Here is a 13,912-nt window from a genome sequence, read left to right as displayed (position 1 = left end):
AAGGACACTGTCAGCTGCCTGGATGTCTGAGCAGGAAAAACCTCTGATGAGGAGGGTGATCAATAGCAATGACTCAGCTTTTGCTTTTCAAGGTGCAGTAACGTCTGGATTTCAAAACTCACTTTCAGGCTTGTAGTCTGAAACAAAAAAAATGGAATCTTGAGATGCCGACTGACTTCACATGATGTTTGGGTCTCAAAGTTTTCAACTAGTTGCCTCACGCTGCCTATTAAAGCTGTCGACCTTTAACACGGGCGTACGAGTGGGGGAGGGTGGGATATGTTTGCAGTGCTGAGTTCACATGAAAAAAAATAATTAAGTGCAAAAGAAGAGGAAAAAGAATCCCCTTCTTAAGCAGAGAAAAGCCGACTTGTGGCAGCGCCGTGGCCTGTGGGCCTCGCAGATCGACTGAAGTTGTGCGCAGCAGAGAGGGAAGCAGGTGTCGCCCTGTTACCGGCGTCGATCTGTGTCTTTGTCTTGAGGAAGGGGATGCAGACAGGAGCGAAGCGGCGTAGGCTGTGATGGACCCAGCTGTCTGACCTGCTGAGTGACAAGCCCGCTCAGTTCTGACAAGCCAGCCCGGAGTACTGCCTTAATGATGGTCTGAGTGCAAGGAGAGCAGGGAGGATGGATGAGGTCAGAGGCTGCACCATGACGAGGCAGATAGCCACTTAACAAGAAGTGGCGATGAGAGGAGAGAATACTAATAGAAATGAAGTGCTGGGAGAAAACAGGTGATTTAAACAAAGTCAATACAGATTGTTTATTGTATGGTCCCAAAGTGTATTGGTGGAAATGGCATCTACACCTCATTAGTTATCAGCTGCAGAGTACAATACAAAGAGGACCAACTGTTTTAAATGACACTATGTAGCTTTTAAAGGTAGAAATAACAAATTATTCCTCTAAAAATGGAATTCATTAGCAATAAAACTGACCTTCATTATTCAACACGTGACCAGTAGCTTATGGTGGCTAATGTTAGCTAATGATAGATAGATACATTATTGCTGTATAACTGAAATTATGGAGTCAGTTGGGTAACATGATGATGCCTCTCTGAGCTGAACATTTTGACTGTTGGAAGTTCAGTTTGCACTATTGTTGACAGATGCAGTGTCACATGACTGCAGTGTCCACATCTATCAAAGGGCAAAGTGATGCATTGTAAAGTCGTGTGCATGCCAGTAGTGGGAACACTGTTCAGCTTCATAGTCTCACAAAGGACACGTTTTCTCTTAATGTCAACAAATCTCTTGAAAAGACCAAAAACAGCAATGAATTGATACTAATGAGTATTTTGTGTGTATCCAAAGCCAAATATATGATATTCCTCCTTGTCGTAGAGCTGCACTGTGACATGTTCCTTTGTTACCATGAACACACACACTGTAGTTTATTATTTATCAGTCCCAGAAATACTCACTGAAGCAATAAACGTGTATTAATACACCACTGAAAACACTTCCCAACAGTTTAATCTGAGCAACATTTACTAAAAAAAAACAATGTCCAGCTGTTTTAGGGAATTATATACAGATCAATAAAGGATTTATTATGTGCTAAAGTTTCACAGATATAGATCCGAGTAAAAACCATGAAGCGTGTTCACTTTTCTTTGTCTCCGTTTGGCTCTTTAGATCTTTAAGATTCAGTAAAATAGTCAGTGGACTCTGCAGACAGACGTGTCTTTTGATGAGACTGACTATATCTTGGCTTCAAGTCTCTGTGGTGGCAGCCTGGTCATTAGATATCACAGCTACAGTAACGAGGCTTTTTGCAATTTCGCACATACTGTAAATGTCCATCTGGTTACTAATTATTGTCGTTTTATGTAACATGGCAGGGATTAAACCTGTAGCCAGTTCATAAAAAGTGTCTGTCTACAACTACAACCATGTCAAATACTTTGTCTGGGAGGCTCCATTACAGAAAAATTAAGTAAATAAATATATATAAAGACAAAAAATATATACATTACATATATATATATAAAGACATTAAAGACTTGAATCATCCACAGTTTGTTAAAAGTGATGCAGAGTTTTGCAGAAGCTGCAGTCAGACAGATAAACTCATTCAACAGATTCAGAGCAACAAGTCATAGGGGAACCGTCAGCAGAAACAATACGCATACACTCACCAGAAACTGCCATCGAACTCAGAGGCACTCAGCATTCTCTCCACAACATACAAAACACATCGTTTGCATTTCTGAGAAGAAACCGCAAACAAATGCAGAGTGTAGGTAGGGCCCTTGGAACATCACAAAGGAAAATTACCTTCTCCACCACCCACAAGACTGTATTATGGGTATCGCAACTGCTGCCAAAAAATCTTCAGACGCCATATGGTCTCCCAATATTTGTTAAGCTAAGCATGATGAGCTCTTCCTTGATCAGATGACGGAAGAATCCCTGCTATTAGCATGCACCAGGCTGTCTTGGTTTCATAGCCTTGCATCAAATCCCATTATATAAACAGGCTGGGGGGTTAATGGGGATAAAATGTCTCTCAAGCTGTACCACCACATCACCCTGTGTGTCTCTCTTCTGAATATGTGTGTGTGTGTGTGTGCCCACTAAGGGAAAATAAGTTCAATTCACAGCACCGTCTGCAGTCATGTAACAGATAATACTACCTGTTTTATGTTTGAAATTTGGAAATAACTTTATAATATCATCTCAAAGAAATGTGCTTATTTGTTTTCTTTCCAAAAGTGAAAGTCCAGATGAATACAATAAGTGTGTGGAGTCATGATGTGTTTAAGTTAGCTTAGCTTAGCCTGAAGTCACCGGGAAACAGCTAGCTTGGCTTTGTACATGTGGCTACCAAGACTTCTGAAGTTGGATAATGAACATTTTGTTTATCTCATATAGAAAAAAAAAAGAATCTAGTGGTTGAGGGGGAGTCACATGCTGTAACCATTTCTTTATGAACAACAGCTCGATGGGGACTGCCCATTGATCCGACGGCTCATTATTCCGAAACCCCAATAGTTAGAAAAATGTCCCATTGGACCAAAAGCCCATTAGTCCGACGGCCTGTTAACCTGAAAACAAAAGGTTCCCAACATACACACTCTGGAGTTGTTGGAGTTCAGTGACTGCTGAATTGAACAGATCTGGGTTACTGGTAAACATCTACTCCTTCTAATTGATCATTTATTATTTCTTTTAACTCATAAACAGACACTAACTCATACAGCAAACATTTAGCATCATTCAGTATTCATTTTAGCTCCATGTAAAGTGAATAAACCAGATAACGTTTGTCTGCCTTAACAATGCAGTTTACACATTTGTATAACTGCTGATTTATTAAATCAGAGTTCTACTGAGTGAAACATGAATCCAAATTTATAGCAGAAGACCTCAGTAATATATACAAAGTCTGTTTTGTCATGCAATAAACATCATCAGTGTCTGATAACCAATAAGGACGCACCGCCATCGGTTAGGTGCTCCAGTTAGGCTGCCTCTGGTGTGCTTGTTAAAAAATGATTGTTTAATGGTGTGACGACACTGTGGTTAAGGTTTGGTTAGGTTTAGGCACAAAAACCACTTGGTTAGGGTTAGGAAAAGATCATGGTTGGGTTAAAATGATCACATGTCAACACACAATAAGATATTTAAGGGCAAAAAACTCAACAACGGACCTTTGGAGCAGTGGGCTTTTGTTTTTGGGATAACAGGCTGTCAGACTATGGGTTTACTTCTCATTGCAATCTACATTTTTTAAGCTGTATAGTAAAAAATGTTGACTAGACACCTTTTTCTGTCTTCTTTTGGCATGTTGGGATCCAAGGTTTGATGCCCTCTTGACCTTATTTTTCACAGCACACATGACTCATGATGGTGCTGGCCGACCATATCGGCAGCCCGTATTATAGCCACTAGAGACACTGCTGTTAGTGTTGAAACTACTTCTTGTTTGTCAGCAAATAGCTCCAGTTGTCCTTTTATATTTGTGTTTTTATGCACATGCATAAAGAAGATAGACTGTGAAGGTAAGACAGCTTTAGAGGTGTTGATCTAGGACAAAGCCTGCTAGCTGTTTTCCCATGCGTCCTGTCTTTATGCTAAGCTAGGTTAATCACACCCAGACTCCAGCTCTGTACTAAACATACATTTAATTTGTAATGCACTTTTCATTCATAGTGAAACTCAAAGTGCTACAATATTAATATCATAGAGCACACAACATAAAGAAAATAATAAGCCTTCCTGCATAGAAAGGCTTTGAAGTTGATTTCAGTCTTTTACTGACAAAGAAGCAAATAGCATGTTTCTCTAATTGTTGAATGATTTCTTTAAGATATAGCCTTGTTGTAATGTTGTGTTCCTCTGGCTTGCCTTTGAACTTGGCTGCCTCCTGCGCGCCTCCATCTGTGAAAGGATTTCTTCCCGGTCTTTCTGTTTGCCTTTTCTTTGTGTTTGCAGACACATGCAGTGTATCTGTTAATCTCTCTGTCCACACGTGTACATGTCCTCGTGTTGCAGTCGATGGAGGCTGGGACGAGTGGAGTGAATGGACCGTGTGCAGCAGCCAGTGCGAGAAGCAGCGGAGTCGCGGATGCAACTCCCCAGCACCGAGACACCGAGGCAAGACGTGCGAGGGGAACAGCGAGGCCACTGAGAACTGCACAGATGGACTGTGTACCCAGAGTAAGGCCTTTCTCCCTGCTGGGCATCATCATCACCATCATTCACATCATTTTCCTATCATTCATCATCATATATACACTCACTATAACATGTCAAGTCATCATAAGCATGTTTGAACAGGAGGTGTGTTTTGGGGGAAAAAAAGTCATGCTGTGGATTGAAACAGATGCACAGTGCATGATAATGTCAGCGCTCTTTCTCCTGTGTGCTGCTCACTTGACATATTGTATGTCACACTGAATCTGTCACAGGGTAAGAAGTGCAAACATTCACTCTTGAATTGATGCTTGACGTTTGGAATGAAATGTCATTGCACTGTTTGGGTCGTGCACATGCAATGACTTCAAAATCTGAACGCGTCAGTCACTAGTGTTAGCACTATGTATGACTAACGGGGTGAAACATTGTTTTGTGTCAAAACTGCAGTTTTAAATAGATCAACTTTAAATATAACTTTAATTATCAATGTCAAAACAAGCTGTTTAATGAAAATGTAGTCAGGTGACGTTCATTTCAACAACTATTCCAAGCAAATACTTGCTGCTAAATTATGCAGCTGCAGCTAATCAACACGAATTCCGTATGTTAGCCATAAAAATGAAATGAAAATCTTAGCTGTCATCTGCTCTCTGCATGCTCATGTGTGTACTATTTACAGCTGGAAACACCACTCTGTATCATTTAGATAGTTTTGAAAAAATAGAAAGTGGAAAAACAGTAGGGCTGTAGTCTGCTGGTCGACTGGTCGATTAGTTGGTCGATATGCTCTCGTCCAACTAAATTCTCATTGGTTCCTTATTTTCATAAGAAGAAAAGTGCTACATCAACAGCTTTCCAGGATTAATCCATTATTTCCTGCGGCGGGTGGGACAGACTAACAAATTACCTGTGAAAACGGGGGTGTATTCAAAACACCCCCGTTGTTTTCACAGCTTTGAACTCGCCCAACTTAAAGGCGCCTGCTGGGTCTGACTGCACTCAACGTTTACTGAATCTGTGTTTCACCATCTTAACACAACGAGAACTCCCGCCAGACCAAAAAAATATTTTATAATATTTGATATCCGAAATTCAAAACAATATTATATGATATTATCCGAAATAATATTTGAAATCGACAGCGTTTGGGAGTCTCTGAGCAGCGCTGTGCCGGTACGTGAGTCAACCTCTGCGTCGTTGCCTGGGAAACCACTGGTCGCGCGGCTCCGTTAAGGAGTATGTTTGCGTAGCGAGCGGGAAAGAGCGAGGGACAGAGAAGTGACGGTGGATGCGAGCGGAGCAGAGGAAAAGGTTAGTAGTGAGTTGTCAGTACAGTACAGACTACAGTGTGTCAGTTAATAAATGCTATAAAGTCACGTCTGTTGTTTCCCCAAATGCTGGAAAAGTGAAGGAGGTTAGCTCCAAAGTCAGCAACAATGGGTTAGCATAACCTAGCATAACGCTAAACAGAGAAATACAGAACAGAGAAATGTGTGGCTGCCGAGTTTACTGTGCACTCTGTCCCGTTATGTGATGGAACACATCATGCTAGTGTTAATAATGGCATTCACACCAAATTTATAAAAATGGCTCAACATGCTGTCTACTGTTAGCTACGTCATGAAATTTATATTAAAAAAAGGATGTTAAGAATGCTAAGTACTGACACTCCCACACACACACGCACACACACACACACACACACACACACACACACACTGGAGTTCCTCTCGCAGTAGAGCCGCAGGTACCACAGAGAAACTTTTACAAAGGGCCGTAAATGTGCCTCAAGTGTAAAAATCCTTCTAGTCAAAGCTCTGGCAGACTGTCTGTGTTTCCAGTGTGGACACAGAGAGTCTGACAGCAGCTGCTCATGGCTGTTTAGCTGTGATTATAAGCTCTACATCGCTGTTGTAATTCATGCTACGCTGAGCAGTGGTCAGTCGGTGTCCCCTCGCCCCCCCACCTTCTACCTTTGCTGCCCTGCAGTCCTTTGCTGCGGTTTGTTAAATATGCTGGGAGGGAGGGAGGCAGCTGAATTAGGCTTCTTTAAAGAACGTACAAAAGGAGCTTTTATTTAATAGTTTTGTCCTTCAGTTTAGTTCCTGTGGCTCCTTCTCTCCTTAAACCTTGTTGAAAAAGGACTATAAGTTGATTTTCTCAAACTGATTTGCTTGGGAAAAAAAGAACCCTTCTACAACATGCAAATGCATCATTTTATCAGATTTAATGAGCTTATGATTATGCTTGCTAATGATATTAATTAGTTAGACCACCACCAATACAGGGTTGGACTTTTTTATAGAAAATTATCACAATTCAAACTGTAGTATTTGTTAGAAAAATCACAATTGAGCCTTTTCCTCAAAGTGTTCAGACCTACTAGAATATAATATATATATATATATATATATATATTATAATGTTCATTTGGTTCTTCTGGTGGTGAAAAGTGAGTGACTTCATCCCTCTTAAATAAATCAAACCTGTTTTTTGGACCCACTAAGAGGCATTTCCAAGCCTTTGAGCAGTTGGTACCTCACCACCTTTATCTGTGGTGATGAGAGGACAGTAATGATGCCTGCCTGGCCATTATCAGATACGGTATATCGTCTATAGCACAGTCAGCAGCAGAGCTTCTCTCTACTCAGGCTGTTGGATCTTAGACCACACTTGAGTCACTTCACAGAGGCTCCAACTTTAATCACCACTTTCTCTCCTCTTTGTCTCGTTCTATCTCTCTGTCTTTGCAGATCGAAAGCTGCTACATGACGTTAAACCTCAAAGTGAGTCTTCCTCTGTGGATTTCTTTCATCTTCAACTTCGCCACCCGCCACTAATAGTAATGCCCTGAATTCTGGGGGCAAGAAATGACATATTCTAAGTTTGAAAGGTAGCAGTTAAAAAAGGAGTGACAGTCCTCTGCATTCTCTCAGCTCATACTCAGGAAACATCATGAATTACCACCATTTGGTTCACCTTGATCTGAGCATCTCCTCTTTTAACCCAGCAAGTGCTCATTACGCATTCATGTCATTATTCAGTGCCCCGACTTTTATGACAACCGTGACATCACAGCTGTGTTTCCACTTTAAGCCAGGAGATGTATTGGTTGTGACAAGTGAACATGTGCTATGTTGTGGAGGATTAATGGGTGGTAATCATTGCAAACGAGCTAATTTGACCAATTTACGGCGCTGTCCTCACATTCCTGTGGCGGCTTTCAATCACTCGCCGGAGTTAGCCAGGCTAAGTGATTGTCAGGTGCTAGCTTGAGTGCTTTCATTAGCCTGCCACATTAGTGTAAAAGTCATGCCTACTGCCGTCTTCGCAGGCTTTAAGGAAAGCTTGAACGATTGAGCTGAGAGTGCATTAAGCTGGTATGTGGCGAGTGATCACCCTGGTAGGAATACTCTAAATTAATTTGCCTCTGATTGGTCCTTACGACAACTGGTGACCACCAGCTACAACACATGGTGTCTGATTGCCTTCACTGTGAGATATCCATCATAGCTATTGGATATAGACCAGTGGGTCTAAAGGCAGTTAGGCTAATCACCCTCCATGTTAGCAGCTTGAGTGCGATATGTAACAGTTTAGAGTAACGGCTGGACATGTTCATTTATTCCTATCTGTGGTGCATAATGTAGCATAGAGAGATAAGACAGATGGTCTGCTCCATCTTACCACTTTCCATCTTTCTTGTTTCATTTCCATACTGTAGCCAGTGTAACACATTGTAACTCTTGCCTTTGTTTGCCCTTGAATGTCTATATAATAACAGTATTATCTCCATTGCTTCTCTTCCATCTCCTCCTCACTGTTTCTGGGTCTTTATTAATACTGTTTTAAAAAGCCACTTTTTGGCAAAAGCTGTGTTTATCACAGTAAAAAAAGATCCTGTTGCCGCAGAAGTTTTCCAAGAAGACATTTGACAGAGCTGTCCTTCCTGTGTCTCTTGTGTGCTTCAGGTATGGACAGCTCCAACGACGTGGCTCTGTACTCGGGCCTGGGAGCCGGCATCATCGCGGTGGCCATCCTCGTGGTGGCCGTCATGTTGTACAGGAAGAACCACAGCGAGTACGGCGTGGACGTCATCGATTCCTCTGCGCTCACCGGGGGTTTCCAGTCTTTCAACTTCAAGACCACCAGACAAGGTAAGAGAGCGAGCGGCCATCGACTCTGCGCTGACACGCGCCGACAACCACGAGGCCAAAAGGCAGTTTCATCAAAGACCTCTGCGACAGGGCCGCCCCAGTGATTGATGGCGTTTGTTTGCATGGAGCGGTGTGCTGTGCAAGCCTCCATAATCAGTGAAAGGACCTGTCCTTCTGTTTTGACAGACCTGCTCCTCTGTTAGCAGGAGATCATTGTGAAGGAATTTTCATATATATATATATATATATATATATATATATATATATAACATTCTTCTATTCATATATAACCCAGCAGATAGAGAGAGCAGCCAGCTGTCTGTCCTTCTCCAGGTCAGGCCGACCTCTCCTCTTCGCCGTTGTTATGAGAACCGGCACTAAAGTAAACAATCTTATGTAAGGCTGCTTATGGAAGTTCTCTGTTATGTTATGAGTGGAGCCAAGGCTGCCTCTGAAACCAGTCCTTATCTGAACATGGCAAGGAGTTAATTAGACATCGCTCACAACACTTCCTTCACACTGTTAACTCCATGCATTGGAGTTGTGTATCCCAGGGTCTCCTTAATCGATGAAGTGTCAATATATTCTTTTTCTCAAGACATCGAGCGTCTCCTTATACTTCTGAAATTAACCAGCTCAAGATTTCCATCACAATAATCAATCTCTGCTCCACCCCCTCCCCGCAGACCACACATTTGACTGTCAGGCAACCAATCTCCTCCATCAGATTACACTGGCCTAAGCCACTGACGGATAAATGCGAGGGGTATGGAAGAGTGAACATCAATTCCATTTTTGTTGTGCACAGCAATAACTTCTGTTGGGTATGTGACTGCGGCTGTCCCGGCCAGCGTCGCTACAGGCATTCGTATTACTGTCACTGACACTTCTGGGTTAGCGCAAGTGATAGCCATCGTGGCTACGGGTGATCCATCCTCGCCAACCGCGGTGACAGTGCTGCGAGAAGCCCGCACCGTGCCCCCCGGCTCCCTCACCAAGTCCTGGGGAGACGGTTAAGTCCCGCCCCTAGTCATCCAATTGGAAGGATGCGAGGAGAGCGGGAAGGGAAGGGTGACGTGGGAGGCGGGAGGTGGTATGAGCAGGGTCCACGTTCAGCAGGTCATCAATCCTATTTAAATAGGCCAGCTCTCCCTGCAGCCTGCCTGCTGTGCCCTCCACCGGCCACAATCACTCCTTTCCATTTTCCTCTCTATCAGCCAGGCCAAGTGCTCCCCGTGAAATGTGGAACACTTCCTCTTTCATCCTCTGGAAGCTCCAGTTTGTTTTGGAACAAGTTGTCGAGGCATTTTGTATTAACCCACTTCTGCCGTGATTGCACTGTTAACGTTTTACTGCCTTTTACATAAACATGGCAGGAAATTAAACACTTCCTCTAAGGGGGGAGGAACACTTCTAAAAGTGTGTGTTTAAGTGCAAATAAATCGTGTTTTCATGCCTAATAATCACTAGAAAAAGGAGGGGAAAAAAGCTTAAATACTTAAAGAAGTCCTTAAATGCTTTCGGATGGCTCTCTGTTGCCAGAGCGGCTGTAAGGCAGAGCTGAATGAGTCTTTGGACTCGACCCTGTCTCTCCGCATTACTTCTCTCTCTGAGTGATTTTTAATCAGAGGCCCAATTCCAAACCTATCCCTCAAGGTATTCAACCTGAGGTACATTTCATTAACTTCTCTCATCTCACCACTGCCATTCCATTTTCGCCGCGCCATTCTTAAAGATGCACACTCAAGCGATAATCAGATCATTCTCCACTCGACCGGAGGGGAGAAAATTTCGCAGTGATCGAATGTCAGCTGCAGAGGGGTAATGTCCACTGGGCTGCTGCAGCTCTGGCTGAGATATCTGCAGAGTCGCCAGCAGCTTCGCTGTCACTATTAGACTGTTTAGAGATGAAAAATGCATCTTTTCATTTTTCATGGAGCATCAGTTCTTTATGGAACAGTGTTGTAGAAGCAATCGTTAGAAAATGTTATTGTGAATCATATCTGCTCATGCTTTGTATCATTTATAATGCAGGTGCAATCATGGTGCATGGTGACCTAGTAGATAGAGTACATGTGCGATAACACAAATGTCACAAGTTCTATCTCTGTAACAATAGTAACACTCTGAAATGAAACACACTCACTGTTAGAGCTGAAACCATCAGCAGATTAATGGACAGAAATTCATATTTTCATAATAAATTCATCATTTAAGTCATTTGCTAAGAAAAGTTGCTGGATCAGACTTTATTTATTTACTCTATTTTTATATTAATTATAATAATTATATTATATAATATATTTGGGTTTTGCACTGTTAGTTGGACAAAAAAAGCCATTTAAAGAAGTCACCATTTTTGACATTTACAGTTTTTTGGTGCTTTTTGCTCAATTTTCACAACAGTGTTTCAGTTTCACTCCCAACACAAAATTGTATACTCCTAATTTTGTCTTAAAAATATAACATCGCATACAAAATGAAAACATCTTCATCACATTACATCACTGTAATACTTCACACTTCTGTCAAACAGTAACTCTCATTTATTTAAGATATTTGAATCACTGGTTAGTCTAAATATATAATATATGGTAAAGTACAGTAATACTGTGATGCTAGATATGTATCATAGTAGTGATCAATCTGTCTCAATGTTTCTAAAATAAGGAGAAATGTGTTGCATTGATTGAAGGATCCATATGTTTAGTAATCAAACAGACAAACAGGTGACTGTATTCTGAAGGCAGACACGTGATTTAATGTTCTGCATTTTATTTTGAAAGGTAAAAATGAAGCATTTCAGTTTGGCTCTGTGCTTAATGAACATCTGTTGTGAAAACTGTAATAGACTTTGTGGTTAATCAAAAAATATTTGAGGGATTAATCAATAATGAAAATAATCATTTTTTGCAGCAGTGCTGACTGTAATTGTCTTTGTATACGAGCTGCAGCTCAGCGTCTACGTTGGGAATACATTTCTGCTTAGATTCCATATTTCAATATGACAAGAATTCAGTTGGGAACATGAAACACACGAGAAAAGTTGAGTTTTGAAGAACAAGTCAAAGCTAACACAGCCCAAAACACTCATCACAAATCACATAATTAACGATTTCCCTAAAAATAAAACAACATTAGCCTCCCGCCTTGCACCCCTTGCCAGGCAACAGCTGGGCAGCAAGGACTCAGTGACTTCGCCGTTATCTTGGCACGGCTTGTCCAGGGGCACCGCGTGTCGGAGTCTGCCAGATCGATGCGTCGTACTCCTCGCTCCGTTTGGCAGCATCCTCGCATCTAATGGCCACAGATGAAGACCCTCCTCCACAGGCTGTTGGGTCCACACTGAGACCTGAAGGACTCCCCTCATTTACAGAGCAGTCACCTAGACCCCTGCTGCCCCTCCTCCCCCCCCCCCTCCCTCCACACACACACACCCCCGTCCTTCAGGAGGACAACTCGGTGTCCAGAGGAGCTGACTCCAGCAGATGGATTATGGAGATCAAGCTGTGTGTGCTTGGTAATTAAATCTAACGCTCTGACCGTGGCTCCGAGCCCTGCACCTTCTGTCCAGGTTGTGCTCTCTTACCTCTGATGCACTGGTCACCTGCCCGGACATGTTGTTATAATTGGTGCTGGAGCTTCACTGGTCAGCTGCATCACGTTTCAGTAGAAGGAATCCAAAAAACCGGGGGCCTTGAACCTGATTTGAACCGGATTAATGTTACCTTGGGACATCCGGGAATTTGTATTAATTCTGGAGATTAAAAATGGTTTTAATCTCTGCTATGTCTGCTTTGTGCACAACAATTCTGTTGAACATAATGTACTGTATTGTGCTGCAGACAGAAATCCCCTGATAATGTTTAATCCACGCAAACTGACACATTCGCTCTCTTCCTCTGCTTCTGCTTTTTCAAATCTTCCTTCTTGTCATGAAAAATGAAGGAATTCTTGACACATTTTTTATGTTTCACCTTTTTAAAATTTCAGCTTTTGCTTTGCTAAATCAAGAGAGAATCAAGAAAAAAAAAGAAAAACTAATACAATCTTAACCTTATTGTGTTGTATCTGGGGCACCAGTGAATTTCAAAATCCCATGTGAGTGCTGTGTGCAGGAAACACAGAGGTTGGGCTTTGATTCATTAATTAAACGAGCTCCACACATAATGCGAGTCTCATGCGAGCAGGGCTTTGAGGTGACTGTGTGGCTGTGTGTATCTCCATCTCTGTAGGCAACCCGCTGCTTCTCAACTCCTCCATGCAGCCAGACTTAACAGTGGGACGGACTTACAGCACCCCCCTCTGCTTCCAGGACAGCGCAGACAAAGAGCTCTTTGACCCCCTGCCAGACATCAAGGTCAAAGTTCAGAGCTCCTTTATGGTTTCACTAGGTGTGGCCGAGCGGGCGGAGTTCCACGCCAAAGCCCCCGCCGAGACCTTCCCGCGGGACCTGAGCCGGGACTACTGCGGCTCTGTGGACAGACGCAAGAAGGGCCTGCTCACCCTCAACGGGCCCCTCAGCACCAGTAAAGAGCAGCTGAGGACCACCGGTGTGTTCGGACACCCTGGAGGACGTCTGGTGGTGCCAAACACCGGTGAGCTTCACAGGGTTTAGATAAAAGCAGTGGCTGGAGTTTGTTAGCAGAAAACGCACTGTCTCAATCCCATTTAGTGTTGATAATGAAAAGCAGCTCACACACTGAGCTCTGGGTTTTCATAATGAAAGGCTGCAGTAACTTCTCATTATAGTAGCCATCATGAGCGAGCGCTGTTTAGCATGAGGTGCAGTCTATCCCCAGAAAGTCTCTCAACACAACAAACATCTGACGTTTTCCACCAATTTTTTCTCTACTTCCATGCTGCTCGCTGTAAACGATCTGCAGCATGTGCATCAACAAAGCACCGTGTTTCTTTGTTGTGTTTTTGTCAACTCACAAAAAAGTTTTCTCTGCTCTAGAAGGAGACACACAGCGGCTTTCTAAAAGAAGCATGAGTCACAAAACAAAAGATAATAACAATATATGTATAACATATAAAACACATATGTTAACCAGACATTATCAGAGTAGAAAATATAGTAGAGAAAGCATACAACATTAGAACTAT

The 13,912-nt window shown here is 42.5% G+C and overlaps 1 protein-coding gene across 3 annotated transcripts in view; it reads left to right on the top strand.

Annotated features, from left to right (window-relative positions):
* unc5db (unc-5 netrin receptor Db) overlaps window positions 1-13,912 on the top strand; it is a 185,444-nt gene that overhangs the window by 129,763 nt on the left and 41,769 nt on the right. Inside the window, exons 7-10 of one of the 3 annotated variants that reach the window (XM_044362152.1) lie at window positions 4,503-4,667; window positions 7,400-7,432; window positions 8,618-8,803; window positions 13,198-13,401. In XM_044362152.1, the coding sequence (XP_044218087.1) occupies window positions 4,503-4,667; window positions 7,400-7,432; window positions 8,618-8,803; window positions 13,198-13,401 (588 nt within the window). Of the gene's footprint in view, window positions 1-4,502; window positions 4,668-7,399; window positions 7,433-8,617; window positions 8,804-13,038; window positions 13,402-13,912 lie in introns of all 3 variants that reach the window. The other 2 variants (XM_044362144.1, XM_044362146.1) reach the window with 2 other exon arrangements.

The sequence above is a fragment of the Thunnus albacares genome, chromosome 2 (assembly GCF_914725855.1).
Source record: "Thunnus albacares chromosome 2, fThuAlb1.1, whole genome shotgun sequence".
Classification (NCBI taxonomy): domain Eukaryota; kingdom Metazoa; phylum Chordata; class Actinopteri; order Scombriformes; family Scombridae; genus Thunnus; species Thunnus albacares.
The sequence above is the reverse complement of the archived record's forward strand: the minus strand, read 5'-3'. Positions and strand labels throughout refer to the sequence as shown.